This window comes from Phascolarctos cinereus, unplaced genomic scaffold (assembly GCF_003287225.1).
Source record: "Phascolarctos cinereus isolate Bilbo 61053 unplaced genomic scaffold, phaCin_HiC Scaffold_726;HRSCAF=1367, whole genome shotgun sequence".
Classification (NCBI taxonomy): Eukaryota; Metazoa; Chordata; class Mammalia; order Diprotodontia; family Phascolarctidae; genus Phascolarctos; species Phascolarctos cinereus.
Genome location: NW_027556098.1, coordinates 208,238,523 through 208,252,944, shown reverse-complemented (window position 1 = coordinate 208,252,944; position 14,422 = coordinate 208,238,523). Strand labels below are relative to the sequence as shown.

Here is a 14,422-nt window from a genome sequence, read left to right as displayed (position 1 = left end):
CCTCCTTTACAGAAAGGACAAACTGTACAAATACCTGCATATTAGAAATATTTGCATTATACATATTATATCTGCATATCTGTATATACACATATAGACATAATAATAACTTTACTTGGTCATCCTTAATCTTAGTGCCTTTCATCTGTTGACTATCTCTACTTTATTCTGTGTATATATACATACACAGTTTATATGTAATAATAATAATTATAATAATATTATAATAAATAGTGCTTACTGTGTACCAAGCACTATACTAAATGCCCTATAACTATTATCACACTCGGATCTTTACAACAAGCCTGGGTTATTATTATCCTCATTTACACATTATCCTCCTAATACAATGATTATCCTCATTTTACATTTAACCTCTGAGGCAGACGGAAGTTAAGTGACTCCTAGGTGTCTACAGTTGCATTTGAATTCAAGTCTCCCAGACTCCAGGCCAAGGACTCTACCCCCTGCATCATCTAGCTGCTCCAGTTGCTTACATGTTGTCTCCTCCATTACACTGTGAGCTCCATGAGAGGAGACCTTTATTTTATTTTTGTTTTTTTGCCTTTGTGTCTTCCGAACTTAGCACAGTGCCTGGCAAACAGTAAGCTAGTTGACTTACTGACTGACACTTAAAAATCGGTGAAGTGCTTCACATACATTTTCTAACTTGTTCCTCCAAACAGTCCTATCAATGTAGCTTTTATTGTTTGGTTGTTTTCAGTAGTGTCTCATTCTTTGTGACCCCATTTGGTGTTTTCTTGGCAAAGATACTGGGAATGGTTCACCATTTCCTTCTCCAGTTCATTTTACATGTGAAGAAACTGAGACAAACAGAGTTAAATGACTTGCCCAGGATCACGCAGCTAGATCACACAGCCTGAGGCTGGATTTGTACTCAGGACTCCAGACCCAGCACTCTATCCACTGCACCACCTACCTGCTCCATGAGGTAGCTACCAGAGAAGTTAAGTAACTCACCCATGGTCACATAGCTAATAAGTATCTAAAGCAGAATCTGAACCCGGTCTTTCTGAGTTCCAAGTCCAATATTCTTCCTTCCTCTTACTCTCTTAGATCTACCAAACATTTTCCTCTTCTCTTTGATTTCTCTTTAAAATTCTGGGGTAGTACAACACAAACCTTCAAATCTCTGGGTACCCAGGATCTGCCCATTGATTTCAAGAAATATTCTGTTGATTGAAGAATCTGTAAGCCTGGACAAGTTAACCAATACGTGAATGATGGGGTGCATATTTTTAAAATCAGGCACAGAGAGGGCAGACTGCTATAGGTTTTGGCTGTGTGACAGAATCCTGCTTATCCATGCCAATGTGTCTGATGTGTCCTTGTCATGTTGTACTTACTACTTTGGGTTCAAGATAGATTTTCAGTCATTTCTGACTCTTTGTGACTCCATTTGGCATTTTCTTGGCAAAAATACTAGAGTGGTTTGTTATTTCCTTCTCCAGCTCATTTTAAAGATGAGAAAATTGAATGATTTGCCCACAGTCACATAGCTTAGTGTCTGTGGTGGGATTTGAACTCAGAAAGATGAGTCTTTCTGACTCAAAGCTGAGCACTCTATCTCCTGCACCACTGCTGAAGGTGCCTTAGAGATTGCCTACTCCAACAGAGGTCCCAGTAGTATTAGGGAGCATTTCTCCTACAGAAAGATTTTTCCAATTATTTTTTTTCCATCAACTACTGGGAAAGAAGTAGACAAAATCTTTGAACCTAAAAAGGAACTCAAATATGTCATTTTCTCAAAGCCTAACATTTTAGTGTTTATCTCACAGGTGGGAAAACAAGATGCCTTATACACAGGACACTTTCTCTATACCTACTCACAAATATACCCTGGTTAAAAGTAAGATATCAATGGAATTCACCATGGGGACCAAGGAAGTAAGGCGTTTGTTCTTGACTGAGAAGTAGGGTACAAAGAGGGACAGTTTGTGAATTTGCTATTCAGAAATGATGTTTGCTTCCTAACAGTATTCCCTCAAAGGTGCTATCTGTAATGGCCTATATTATACATGCAAAATCTCTTAAGCTATATATATACATATGTTATGAACTAGGTTAGAAAGGGATAAAGGGAAAAAAATGAGGGAGAGAAAAAGGGACGGGAGAAGGGAGGGAAAGAGAGAAGGAAACTGGTGGGAGAAGAAGGAAATGGGTAGGGGAGAGGGACTAGAAGAAAAGAAAAAAGGAGGTAAGGAGAGAAAGCGGTAGACTCAAATTTGTCTAGAAAATTGATTTACAATACTTGTCCAGCACAGCACAAAAGATTAAGTGATAAAAGGGTTTTAATCAGGGTTTTATACATTACTATATTTACTCCTTAGTCCTCTAGTATTTCAGACACAAGATCAGAGGATTTAAAGTTGGAAGAGGCCTGAAAGGTCAGCCAGTCTAACCTCCTCATTTTACAGATGAGCAAAGTGAGGCCCAGAGAGGGTGACCTGCCCAAGGTCACAAGGCTAGTGAACAGCAGAGCCACAATTCAAACCCAAGTATTCTGGCTCCAAGTCTAGTATTTCTATTAACATTTGTTCATTCCTTTCAAGATAGTTGGGCTTAGCATTTTTTTTTGGTAGAATGGTTATAAAGTTAGATCCAGCAAATGAATCTACAAAATAAAATTAAGTTCAAGCAGGGAGCAACAATGAAAAAAAAACATCACACTTAAAAAAATTGTGGGCATACCCATTAGGTAGTTGCTTTATGGAGTAAATCAGATAATATCTCAGCTCAACTAACACTTATTAAGCATTTACTATGCATACAAGTTTTAGATTAGGATACCAAAAGAAAATCCCACCTGCAAAATCCATAAATGTAAACTAACAAAAGCTATGCAAAATCCACAAGTTATATGCATTGTGATGACCACTAGAAGGCCAGGTTTTCCTTACAAACACATTTTGATTTAGACTTGTGATTTCACTGAGATAAGGAGCTCCTGGTATGGAGACTCTGTCCACCAAAGCCAAGGGATAATTGTTCAGCCACTTCAAATGAGAATTTGTTTAAATGACTTGCCCAGGTTCAGAATAGGTCAGAGGCAGGATCTGAATCCAGGCCTTCCTGACTCTAAGACCAGCTCACTCAATTTATATAACCTAAGTTACATTAATTCACACTTTGAACCAATAATTTTTTCCCAATATTCTAACTAACTGAAAGATTCTATATCGAAGAAACATACTTCGCATAGCAGAAGGTAACAGACTAGAGTGAATGTTGACCTAGCACATGGCCTCACTGGGAACTGTTTTCTTGTTTCCTGCAGAAGGCTCGGTAGTGACCACTTTTCTCTTTTAACAAAAGTAATTTCCAGGAAAAAGTCAGATTTCAGCAAACAACGAAATTCCATTTCTGGTAGCATCCTTTAGGTAGCTTTTTAAAAAATTATCATTGATTCATCAATGGTATCAAAGGTCAATAATTATGGAATGAGAAACAAACAAAAATGTATGTTGTGTACATCTATAGGTCACACCCACTACTCTAGGAATTTTATTTCTTTCCTCCAAAACATCTTTTCAAGATTATGTATAAGGCAGGTATTCACATTTTTTTTTTAGATGCAAAAGTGTGGCTGTGAACAGGTAATCTGTGCAGTAGCGGAACTGGTTCATATACACATAAATAGTTAATTTAGTTTTCTGACTGCTACCTCCCTCTTCTATTCTTGATGCTATTTCCCAAATAAACATTAAAGGAAAAAAACCAAATAAACAACAAAACCAAAACAATAATGCAATAAAGGTACCAAGTGATACTAATTCAATGTGATTATCATTGATCAGCATGTATGTTGAATAAAAGATATAAGGACATGCTTTTTACTTAGTCTCTTGAAATAGTATGTTGCTGTGCTCCAAGAGGGTTGGTATTGATGGAGTTTGGTGAAGAGGACTGGGGTAATGTATCTTACTGATTGGCTCTGCTGCATCGTAAAGGATGTTTACCACCTTTCCTTTTTATTGTCTAAGTTGTGTCTGAAAAACCCGATGAGGGGGAGAAAAAAAATCTCAAATGTTTAATCTCCAAGTCAAGGCCACCACTATTTTAAAAAGTTGGCTGATCTGTTACACCCTAATTACCTTACAACTCTGTGCCATGGCAGAAGGCCTGTCAGCAGAATTTATTTACAACCCTGGAGGAAAAAAACCCTCTTGCTGTTTTCACTTCGTGCAGAAGATAAGTTTGCAAAAGGAAACACTTGGCAGCGCTTCAAACACTCACTGTCTGGTGGTGTTGATAATGCAATTCTCTTCCGATTGCAGCAACATTTATGATGCTGTCTAATCCATGTAAAGGATCATGTCTAACCGGACTGTACTACTGACTGTACAGAAATCAGTCCCATCATCACCTAAATCACTTAACCATTTCTACTCCTAGAAGTCTGTTGACTGTTATTGGAAGATATCAGTGTTGCAGTGGCAAACCATTTAGTCCTATGACAGTAGTCCAGCTTATTGGAAATGAAGGGACGGGGGGGGTGAGAGAATTTTATTCATATCTAGAATTTGCTTAAAGAGCTTTTAAGAATCTTATGAATCATTATCAGATTTTTTTTTAAAAGCCTAGGATTTTCCCAGAAAAGTGTTGACTTTTTTAAAAGTCCCGATTGAATCAAACTCACATTTAATCTACAATAGCTTAAACATTTTTAAAAATACTGATTGTCTAAGATTTACAATATTTCTGTAATGCCTTCAAAATAAAAATGCTCTTGGGGAGATAAAGTCCACGGTCATTGTTTTTCTTTCTAGTTTAGCAAGAAAAAAAATCAATGTAGCTTGATCCCTCAAAACTAATCTTCTAGCATGTGAATAGTATCCCAGAAATAAGAGAGGTTCCTATCTTAGTGGAAAGACCATCAAAATTGTGCAAAGCAAGAGGTGAAAAGCTATTTGCTAAAATGAATCTACTGGTCTAACTCCCACAGGTGAGACATTATCTTCCATAACACAGCTGTAATAGGTTTGTCCAATATTTGATGCTAAAATTATACACTTTGGAAAGAGAGGCTCCATCTATTGGGTATTCCCAACTGCAATAAAGAAAACAGACCAAGGAAGGGACAAATAAATAACATAAAAATGCATTTACTCACTGTGTTAAAATTTGGAAAGAGGCCAACAGCAGAACTACTATCCACTGGAAAAGACATGAATGGTTTGATATCCAGGGAAGGCTGCATCATCAGGGTAGGTGTGCGCACAAGTGCAGGAAGTGTGGTACTGTGGCATGTACTACCTGCCAAGAACAACAACAACAACAACAAAAGGAATTCAATCACTCTCACACTCCATCTCTCTTGAAAACCTATGGGCAGAAGAACGAGACTGCTGTGCCGAAACCTGAAAGAGATATATTTCATGGGAGTAATAGAATGGTACAGGAGGAGTTAATACGATTAAAAGGCACCTTACTTTCTCATTGTCTAAATGATGCAGAGTGCTTCCCTATGGCCAGGGCCATGCTTGCTCAGACTCTGAAAAGACATATGGTACATGAATCATACTGGCGTATACTGTAGAATGAGAACATCTCTAAGTCTGAGCAGCTCCGACAAGCCAAAAAGGCAAGAGAAAGAAGGGGAGGAGCTTCTATTAAAGCCAGATGCCTTTTACCATGTGGTGTTGCCTTATACGTGACAACACCGAATGGTTAGTAGAGATATATTATGCAATCCATAGATTTAGGAATAGTAATGATTGTTGTTTTGTTTTGTTTTTAAAGGAAAAGAAACATTAATGCCCTATGGCTACTGTCTGCTTTCAAGGAAGCTGTGACTTAAATGATCTGTTTTCACAAAACAAAACAAATGGAGGATTTTTCCTCTTGTTTGGGGATACATAAAATATATGTAGGGAAGAGGATGAGACTGGGAAAAGGGAGGGGAGATTTGGGGCAATATTGTAGGAATGTGCATAGCTCAAGACCAGACCATAAATGAGATTTTTTTCTACCTTGAGATTTTAAATTATTATAAATTCTTTGATTCCTTTTTTTCTTTAACACTTATATTAGTAACCATCCCCATTAGATCTTTGTTCTGTAGGCTGATTAGGTTTAAAAGAAAATTTTTTATAAAAATTAATATTTGAACTTTGAACTACCATGTCAATCAAACTGTCTATCCTGAATAAGTTTCAGAACCAATGGGTCCTAGTTGAGAGAAATTTTAGGAATTGTATAAAGAAGTTCATGGTAATTATGTGGCCATGACCTCTTATTGACTTCAAGGAGAAATTAACAGTAGAGGATAATGTCCTACCTATTAAAATTTCCATCTGTAGTGTTATACATGCCATCTTAGAATACCCACCCCTATTCCAATGCTATTTTCATAGCAACCATCTGACAAGTCTGCTACAAATTTTGAATCATTCCAAGTCATTACTGACAGTGGTACCGAATTGGCTGTCTGAGTCCATTTAGATTAATCCACAAAAGTAGTAAGGAAAATTCTGAGGAATGGCAAGCATTGTTAGAAGTGCCCTGTGAAATAAACCAACTGTTTTGGAGTTCATAGGAGAATTCAGCAAGTAAATCATTGAAATAATAGAAAAGAAAATTGTATTTTTCCTAGGCAATATCAAAGTAAACATTTTTTATTTCAACATGGCAGTCACAAGACATCTCTGTATTTAATTACATACTGCCCTTCTAATTAGGTAATGTTACAGCTATTGTCAGTTTGGGGAGTCTGTTAGTACAAGACAATACCAATACATCTTGGGTTGCAGGGGTACATGTTAAAGTATTCATTTAAAGAGCTTGTGCCTGAATGTATCATAAAACATAGTTAGAATTTTAGTTTAAATGTAGCTAACATAGAAATATGCCTTAGGTTAAAACATTTACTTCTCTTAATATTTTTATTATCTTTTTATTCTGATTTATATTATTAAAATTACAAAGACATGGTCATTATTATTATTATCATTATTATTATTATAGAAATCCATTTTCTGGTTAAAGATTATCTATTGTCATCATTTCAATAAACCACAAAGTTTCTCCCAAAGGCAAAATAGGCTATTTTTGTATTCCACAACTGAGGCTTTGATGGCTTTGTAGGATAAAGGTTCTCTGGAGGAGCTGGGGAGAGCTACTTTGTCTTCTACCATAATCAAATCAAAGAGAGTACAACATGGGATGAAATAAACAAACGGTTTTGTCATCACAGGTGACATGTCACACAACCCTAATCTAATCAAATCAAATGTATACAGGCAGGAATAGTGGGACAAAGGGGAAAAAAATACCTCTGGAACTTCCAGTGTTCATTATCATAAAAAACTTAGCAGATGTTTACCATTTCATTAGCATTTTAATAATTGATCATGTTAAACACAGATTATTTTAAACTGCTAGTAAATCATCTCAATAATTACAAACCAACCCTGCACCAGTAGACTCACCTCCACACCTTGCTGTTTTCACTTTTTAAATGTGATGTTTAATATTGGGAGCTTTTTTATATCAGTGAAATGAGCCACAGTGGGGAAGAAAACCTTCATATGCCCAGGTTTGATAGCATCCAGACCCCTCAGGTGGCTTATTCTTGTTTCTCTGCTGCTAATGAAAATTTCTGTACCTCAGCTGGCTCTATCAGTATGATCTACCTTTAAGTCAATCAGCAGCACAGGCAGAAACTCTGCCTAAATGCATTTGTCTTTGCCAGCAAACTTTTAGTTTCACCAAAACACAAGGACTTGGAAGGAGGGGGAGAAAGGGATTTTTAAGCGGAATTCTATAGATTCTAGAATACTTGATAAACTACCAAAACAATATTTTAATGTACAATAGTATAATTATAGTACCCTTTGTAATGTTAGTATTACATTAAAATTATATTAAAATGTGAATTATGTTATAATTAAATAGCATTAAATTAGCTTCATGTGTTGTAACAAAATCTTAGTAGATATTTACTTGCAGGATGTAGTTCTGTTTCAGGGGGAAATAATTTATATTTGTACCATATCAGTTCATGTAGCTGTATTGTAATATGATTCAACTGTATTTTAAAACTTGTAATCTCTCTATCATTTCTTTCGTAAAAAAATTTTTCAGAATAGTCAATTTATAAATAAATATTACCAAGCACCTGCTATGTGCCAGACACTCTGATAAGTGCTGGGGATATAGAGAACAGTTAAAGACAGTCCTTGCCTTCAGGGGCCACATTCTACCAGGGGAAACAACAGATAAACAAAGCTATATACAACATAGGGGCAGTGAGGTGGCACAGTGGATAGGGCTCTGGGCCTGGATTCAGGAGGACTTGAGTTCAAATCTCAGAAGCTGTGTGACCCTGGGCAAGTCATTTAACCTTGCTTGCATCAGTTCCTCATCTATAAAATGAACTGGAGAAGGAAATGGCAGACCACTCTAATATTTTTGCCCAAAAAAACCCCAATTGGGGTCAGGAAAAGTCAGACATAACTGAAACGATTCAACAGCAACAACATTTATGACATACACTTGAAATACATGTGCTCTTTGCTCTGGATTTTAAAATACTTTAAAAATCAATGACTCAGTCCCAATTTCCATCCATGTCTAGTTTCAGGCTAAGACATGCTCCCCAAATCCCTCCAAAGAGACACCTATCTTCTCTCTCAGCTTTTAATTTGATGGCAGGCCTCAAGAGGCACAGATAGCTACAAAATCAATAGTGTCTTGTGCAACCCACCACTGTAACCGTACAGGTGAACAAAAGTATCATTTCAGGTAACTGTGTCAGTAACACATGTACATTTGTATGGTTATTTAATGGAACCCATCTGAAGACTTAGTGACACTTGAAAGTATTTCCTAAGTCTTTGAACTCGACGAAAAATCTCAGGTCTCCCCTTAAGTTAAAACTTGGAAATCTCCATACAGTCTCCTTTTGGTGAACTACAACACAAAACTAAGTCATTGCAATCTCTAGAAAAGAATAAATCTGTAAATAGCTAGTTACAACAAATCAGAATTAGGAAGTTTTAGCAGAGTGATGTTCATAAATTCCTGTTATTTCTTTCAGAAGTAATTCTTAGTTCAGAGTTATTGAACCTGTCCTTTCAGTGAACATTTGACTCATAAGGATGAATTAAAATAAAATCTATTAGACAAGTAGCTTAATCAGATTTTTTTTCTAAATCTAGAACTTGGAGTATCACATGTTTTAAGTACATTTTCTCTGGGAGAGATGCTTAGAATATGCTGTCAGATGGGTTGATGGTTGACTTCATTATCGAAACTGGTTCTTGGCCAAGCCTTAACTATGTATTGTGTGTATGTATGCGTATGTGTGTAGGTCATTGCCTACCTACTGAGTAATGAATAACTGTTTTGATTCCGAAGGAAATGACATAAATGGGAGAGACATTTTAGAAATGCAGCCTCATCCACCTGACAAAACGTTTGGTCAAATGATGTCATTGAAACAGTTTATAGCTAAACTGGCCTATCTGTGTCTGAAGATGGAAACAACTTGGTAACTCCAAACTCTCACCTCTACTTGTTTGGTTCTTCCATTAGCCCTAATCCTGTGATAGTGTTTGTGGGTGAGGATTCTTTCTGATCTCCACTCACAGGCACCTGACATTTTTAACCTTCTTTCAGTTGCGATTCGAAGTATAACTAGAAAGCACAAAGGAGCACAGAGAGAGGAAAGAAGGCCATTATTACTGCTGTACTAGTTATAGAACTAAATACTTCCTAAATTGAAAAAATTGTAAGATGTGTCTAAATTGCAGTTTTCATCTTCCATCACCTCCAGATGCTTGTACATGTATTTTCTTTCTAGTTCTTCCCTTCCTCCCACCCCCAAACACTTCTAGTATCTTAGCTAGCTTCTTAACATCCTAACCCTTCCTTTTTCAGATCTTGATTCTTTCAGCCTGACACATGAGCTGGCTGTGGAAAAAAACAGCTCCTGTCAGGTGCCATCAATCATGACTGCTGGAGGTGGGAGCAATGTAGGAGCAGCGAGGGGAATAGTTAGTTGTGGCCGGCTTTCTTCTGTTGACAAGACTGCCCACAAAAAATACACACACACTCATATTTGCTCACTGACGCACGTGGTGAGCACGCTATGGAATACTGAAAACTCCAAACCACATTGGTACAATTTCTGTTGATTGCTTAGACTCATTCTCCTAAGGGGATACTGGGGGGATTTTCTAAGACATGGACCTAAAGTATAAGGTGAATTTAGAAAACATAAAGGATTTTTATTAATATTGTAGTATTATATATATATATATATGTATATATATATATGTATATATATATGTATATATATATGTATATATATATATGTATATATATATATATATGTATATATATATATATATATATATATATACATGTATATATATATTAGGCAGCTAGGTGGCACAGTGGATAAAGTCCTGGGACTGAAATCAGGAAAACTCATCTTCCTGAGTTAAAATCTGGCCTCAGACACTTAATAGCTATGTGATCCTGGGCAAGTCACTTAACCCTGTTTGCCTCAATTTCATCATTTGTAAAATGAGCTGGAGAAGGAAATGGCAAACCACTCCAGTATCTTTGCCCAGAAAACCCCAAGTGGGGTCAAGAAGAGTTGGACACTAATGAAATGACTGAACAAAAACAATTATAAATATGTAACATATAAATATTGTACATATATACATATGAAACATATATAACATGGAAATTAATGATAGCCAGGATTCACATTGTGTGACAAGGTCTGTAGAGCCCTTTACATGTATATTACCTTGCTCCTATTATCTTGCTCATCATGAACCTCTTTGAGGTAGGTATTATTATTATTATTATTAATATTATTATTATTATTATTATTATCATCATCATCATCATCATCCTCATTTTACAGAAGAGGAACATGAAACTGAGGGAAGCTAAGTGATTTGCCCAGGATCATCCAGCTAGTAAATGTTTGAGGCGGTATTTGAATGCAGGGCTTCTTGACTCCAAGTCAATCATTCTATTCACTGGGCCCATCTAGCCTCATGGAGCTTACTATGGTACGAGTTTGTGGCTTTTTAGATGCTTTAAAAGGAATGCTTAACCTGCAATACCTTCACAGACAGTATTCTCACAAGTGAAAAAAAAACCAGTAATGGGACCATTCATCAAGTACACACACCGTACTTAGGCTTTGCTCTTTATAGGGTCTTGGGTAACTCTTCCCTCTAATTTGGCCTTTAAATAACTTTAAAGTATGGTTAGTGAGGCTTTGACAAATGAATGTTTAGAACTATGAAAAGATAGATTTTATTATGCAATGCAAGAGTGTCCTTTTCCTCACTGAAACTGGTATTTCAATATTCTCTCTCACATCATTGGACTCTGAAGTCTCCAAGAGAAATAGGAGTTATTGAAATATACTTATTCTATCTTTAAAACTTCAGCATAAACTGAACATGTATTTGTAAAGGAACTTTGGTGATCTTATTTTATTGTGCTAATTCACGACTGGATATCTTCAATGCTGTCAGAACCACTTCAGCATGTGCCTGCTTCAGCAACATACAAAATCCAATTTTAGTACAAAGCGAAAGGCATCCATGTGAGAATGCAACATTTTTACTTAAAATAGGACAACAGGGAAACATTTGACTTATAAAGCCAAATCAGAAAGTTTTCAAAGAAAATCTTCATTATAACAGAGTGTCCTTTTTTGCCTGCTTTAAAAATATGTGCAACTTATATAACTATATCAAATTGCTTACAGTTTCATGGAGGCAGAGGGGACGAAGGAAGAGACAGAATTTGGAACTCAAAATTAAAAAAAGAGTTAAAAATTGTTTTTACATGTAATTGGGGGAAAATAAAATATTTTAAAAAGTATGTGACTAAAAGCTAGTATCCTTTGTAAGATATATATATGTGTATACATATACATATACATATAAAATCTCTGTCTCTCTCCCTGTCTGATAAGGTTTTACTAAATGTCATAATTCCCTACATAGAAAATTTGGCATTTGTTAAGGAGAACTTAGGTGAAGAAGCAATGTTTCCAAAAGTTCTATCTAGGCCCACCATTTAGGCTAGGGTCCTCATGGCCAGGAAAGCTATTTTCTCTGAATTCTGAGTAGCACTTAGTACTGTGTCTAGCTCAAACACATAATTAGACTAAAATACCAGTGCTTTGTGATTGGTTCAATCAAGGCACAACCTACATCCAGATATGAAGGAAAGATGAAGCTTTCAAAAACTGAAAAATTTCTCATCTCTGGAGCAAATGTCCCTTTATTTTGTCTCTTGTCAGCTGACTTTGCTCAAAATGATTTGTGAAGAAATAAAAGCTCCCTGGAATGATGATTTTTAGGAAGAAGATGAGCAGAGAATCCAGTGATGCTAGACATAGTATCAGACCAATGTGTGTCTCTGGCACTGAGTCTAACAAAAGGCTTAGCAAGAGAGAGTTTCAAGCTCAATCCTGTTCCTGAGTCTTCCCTGTGGCAATTCAAAATGCCCTCTGGGGAAGAACAGCAGTAGCAGACTGGCAAAGCACCTTCTTTTTAAAAATAACTCTGGAGCATCACCACTGAAGTTTACAAGTAATAACGAAGTCAAACGCATCAAAAAATAGCAATGAGGCCACACCACGGCAAATTTTAAGTCATGATCTACTTTGAGTTGAGTGGCACCACACCAGGGTTTATAAAAAGAAGAAAAGGATGAGCCTTTCATTGGGATGCAGCAGCATTTCAGATATTATGTCCATTTGACACAAACAAGACAGCAGGGGGTGACTCATTTATAGCTGGGAATCCTAAAGTTACACCAAATCCCCTACCTTTATAGCTTTTATTTTATTTTATTTTTGAAGAAAATTGATGTAGTAGTCAAGGCATTTGAAATATTAGCATGAGATCTGTTAGTGTTTCTATATCGCCAGCTCCTCCCTGGATCAACCAGCCACCAGGGCTCTTATCCGTTCAGGCAGCAAAAGATAGTGTGTTATAATTTCAGAGTCATGAAATCTGGGTTCAAGTCCAAGATTCTCTAAAGAAAAAGGTCTTTCAAGGACTGCTTGAGGTTCTAATCAAGCCACATACTTTAATAGTTCTGTGACTTTGGGCAAGTCACTTAACTGAGTAAAATCTTGGTTTCTTTATTTGCAAATGTAGGGAATCAATACTTGTACTACCTATGCCTTGTATGTTTTTTGCCATCAAAGTATTTTGTAAATCACAAAACACTTATATAAATGTAAATTATTGTTTTTATATGACCCTTTGGATTTTTGTTGTTTTTGGTAGAGCTCAGAAATCCCTAACAATTTCCAGAGCATGGTTATATTTAAATTCCATAGTTGACTTCTCATAAGGACCTTTGGGTTCATACTAACTTCCTTCTCTGAGAGGAGCTACAACCCCCAGAGAATAACCTTTGCTGAGGTTTTCATCTAAAAACAAAGCACACAGAGAACTATAATTTGAAATTCATTGAAAAAGGAAGAGGAAAGATTCAAATCAATCCTCAAGTCCTTCAAATAGTTTAAAATGCCCCTCCCCCATTTAATCCTTAATTGGAAGTGAGAATTTCATGAATCCTGTATTGATTTCGGAGTCATAGGAGGAGGTGACTTCAAGAAGATAATTAATCTAACTGGGTTAGATCAAGGCAGTTCTTCAGACAGGAATGTGTTAAAATTATCTAGACTAGTAGATGAATGTGAAGCTCATTCAGAGGATAAAATTTCCTGGTTTAAAAAAGAAAATGTGGTTTGATCTGGGCACACAAGCAAAAATGGCACCAGCTCTACAGTGTTTTTGAAGGGTTTGAGGGCTATTTTTCCAGAACAAGAAGGCACTGTCAGGACTACTTGGGGTTGTCTAATCAAGGCCTATCAGTCCCTTCAAACTCAGGGAAGGGACTTTGGAGATCAACCTTTCTAATGCCATCATTTTAAACATTTGGAGACTGTTGCTCTGAAAGGAGGCTAAAGTCCCTTCTAGCTGTAACATTTTGTGATTTACCCCTCACTTAACCAAATGTTTCAGGACTATTTGGAAATTTAAGGAGCTTCATTTTAGTATTTTGTAGGGGAGGCTGAATTTTTAGGAAGATCTCAGAACCTTCTTGTACAGTTCAGGAGTCCTACCCTTGTTTTTAGAGGTCTTGGTCTTATAGGCCCTGATTTAGAGAACCCCAACCAACCTTTCTAACGTCCTCATTTTAAAGATGGAAAAACTATTGCTTCTGAAAGGTTAAGGACTTGCTCAAGGTCCTATAGCTTGTTAGTGGCAAGGTTATAACCTAATGATCTGCTGGGAAAAAAAATCAAATTACATTTTTAAGTTTGTACAATCTAAGATCTATAAGAACCAATTAAATTTAAAAAAAATATAATAACTCTGGGAAAGTAAAAAAAAAG

The 14,422-nt window shown here is 36.4% G+C and overlaps 1 protein-coding gene across 3 annotated transcripts in view; it reads right to left on the bottom strand.

Annotated features, from left to right (window-relative positions):
• Window positions 1–14,422, bottom strand: part of ZNF385B (zinc finger protein 385B) — a 521,452-nt gene that overhangs the window by 100,519 nt on the left and 406,511 nt on the right. For all 3 annotated transcript variants that reach the window (XM_078146952.1, XM_078146953.1, XM_078146954.1), the window contains one exon: window positions 5,135–5,277. In XM_078146952.1, the coding sequence (XP_078003078.1) occupies window positions 5,135–5,277 (143 nt within the window). The remainder of the gene's footprint in view (window positions 1–5,134; window positions 5,278–14,422) is intronic.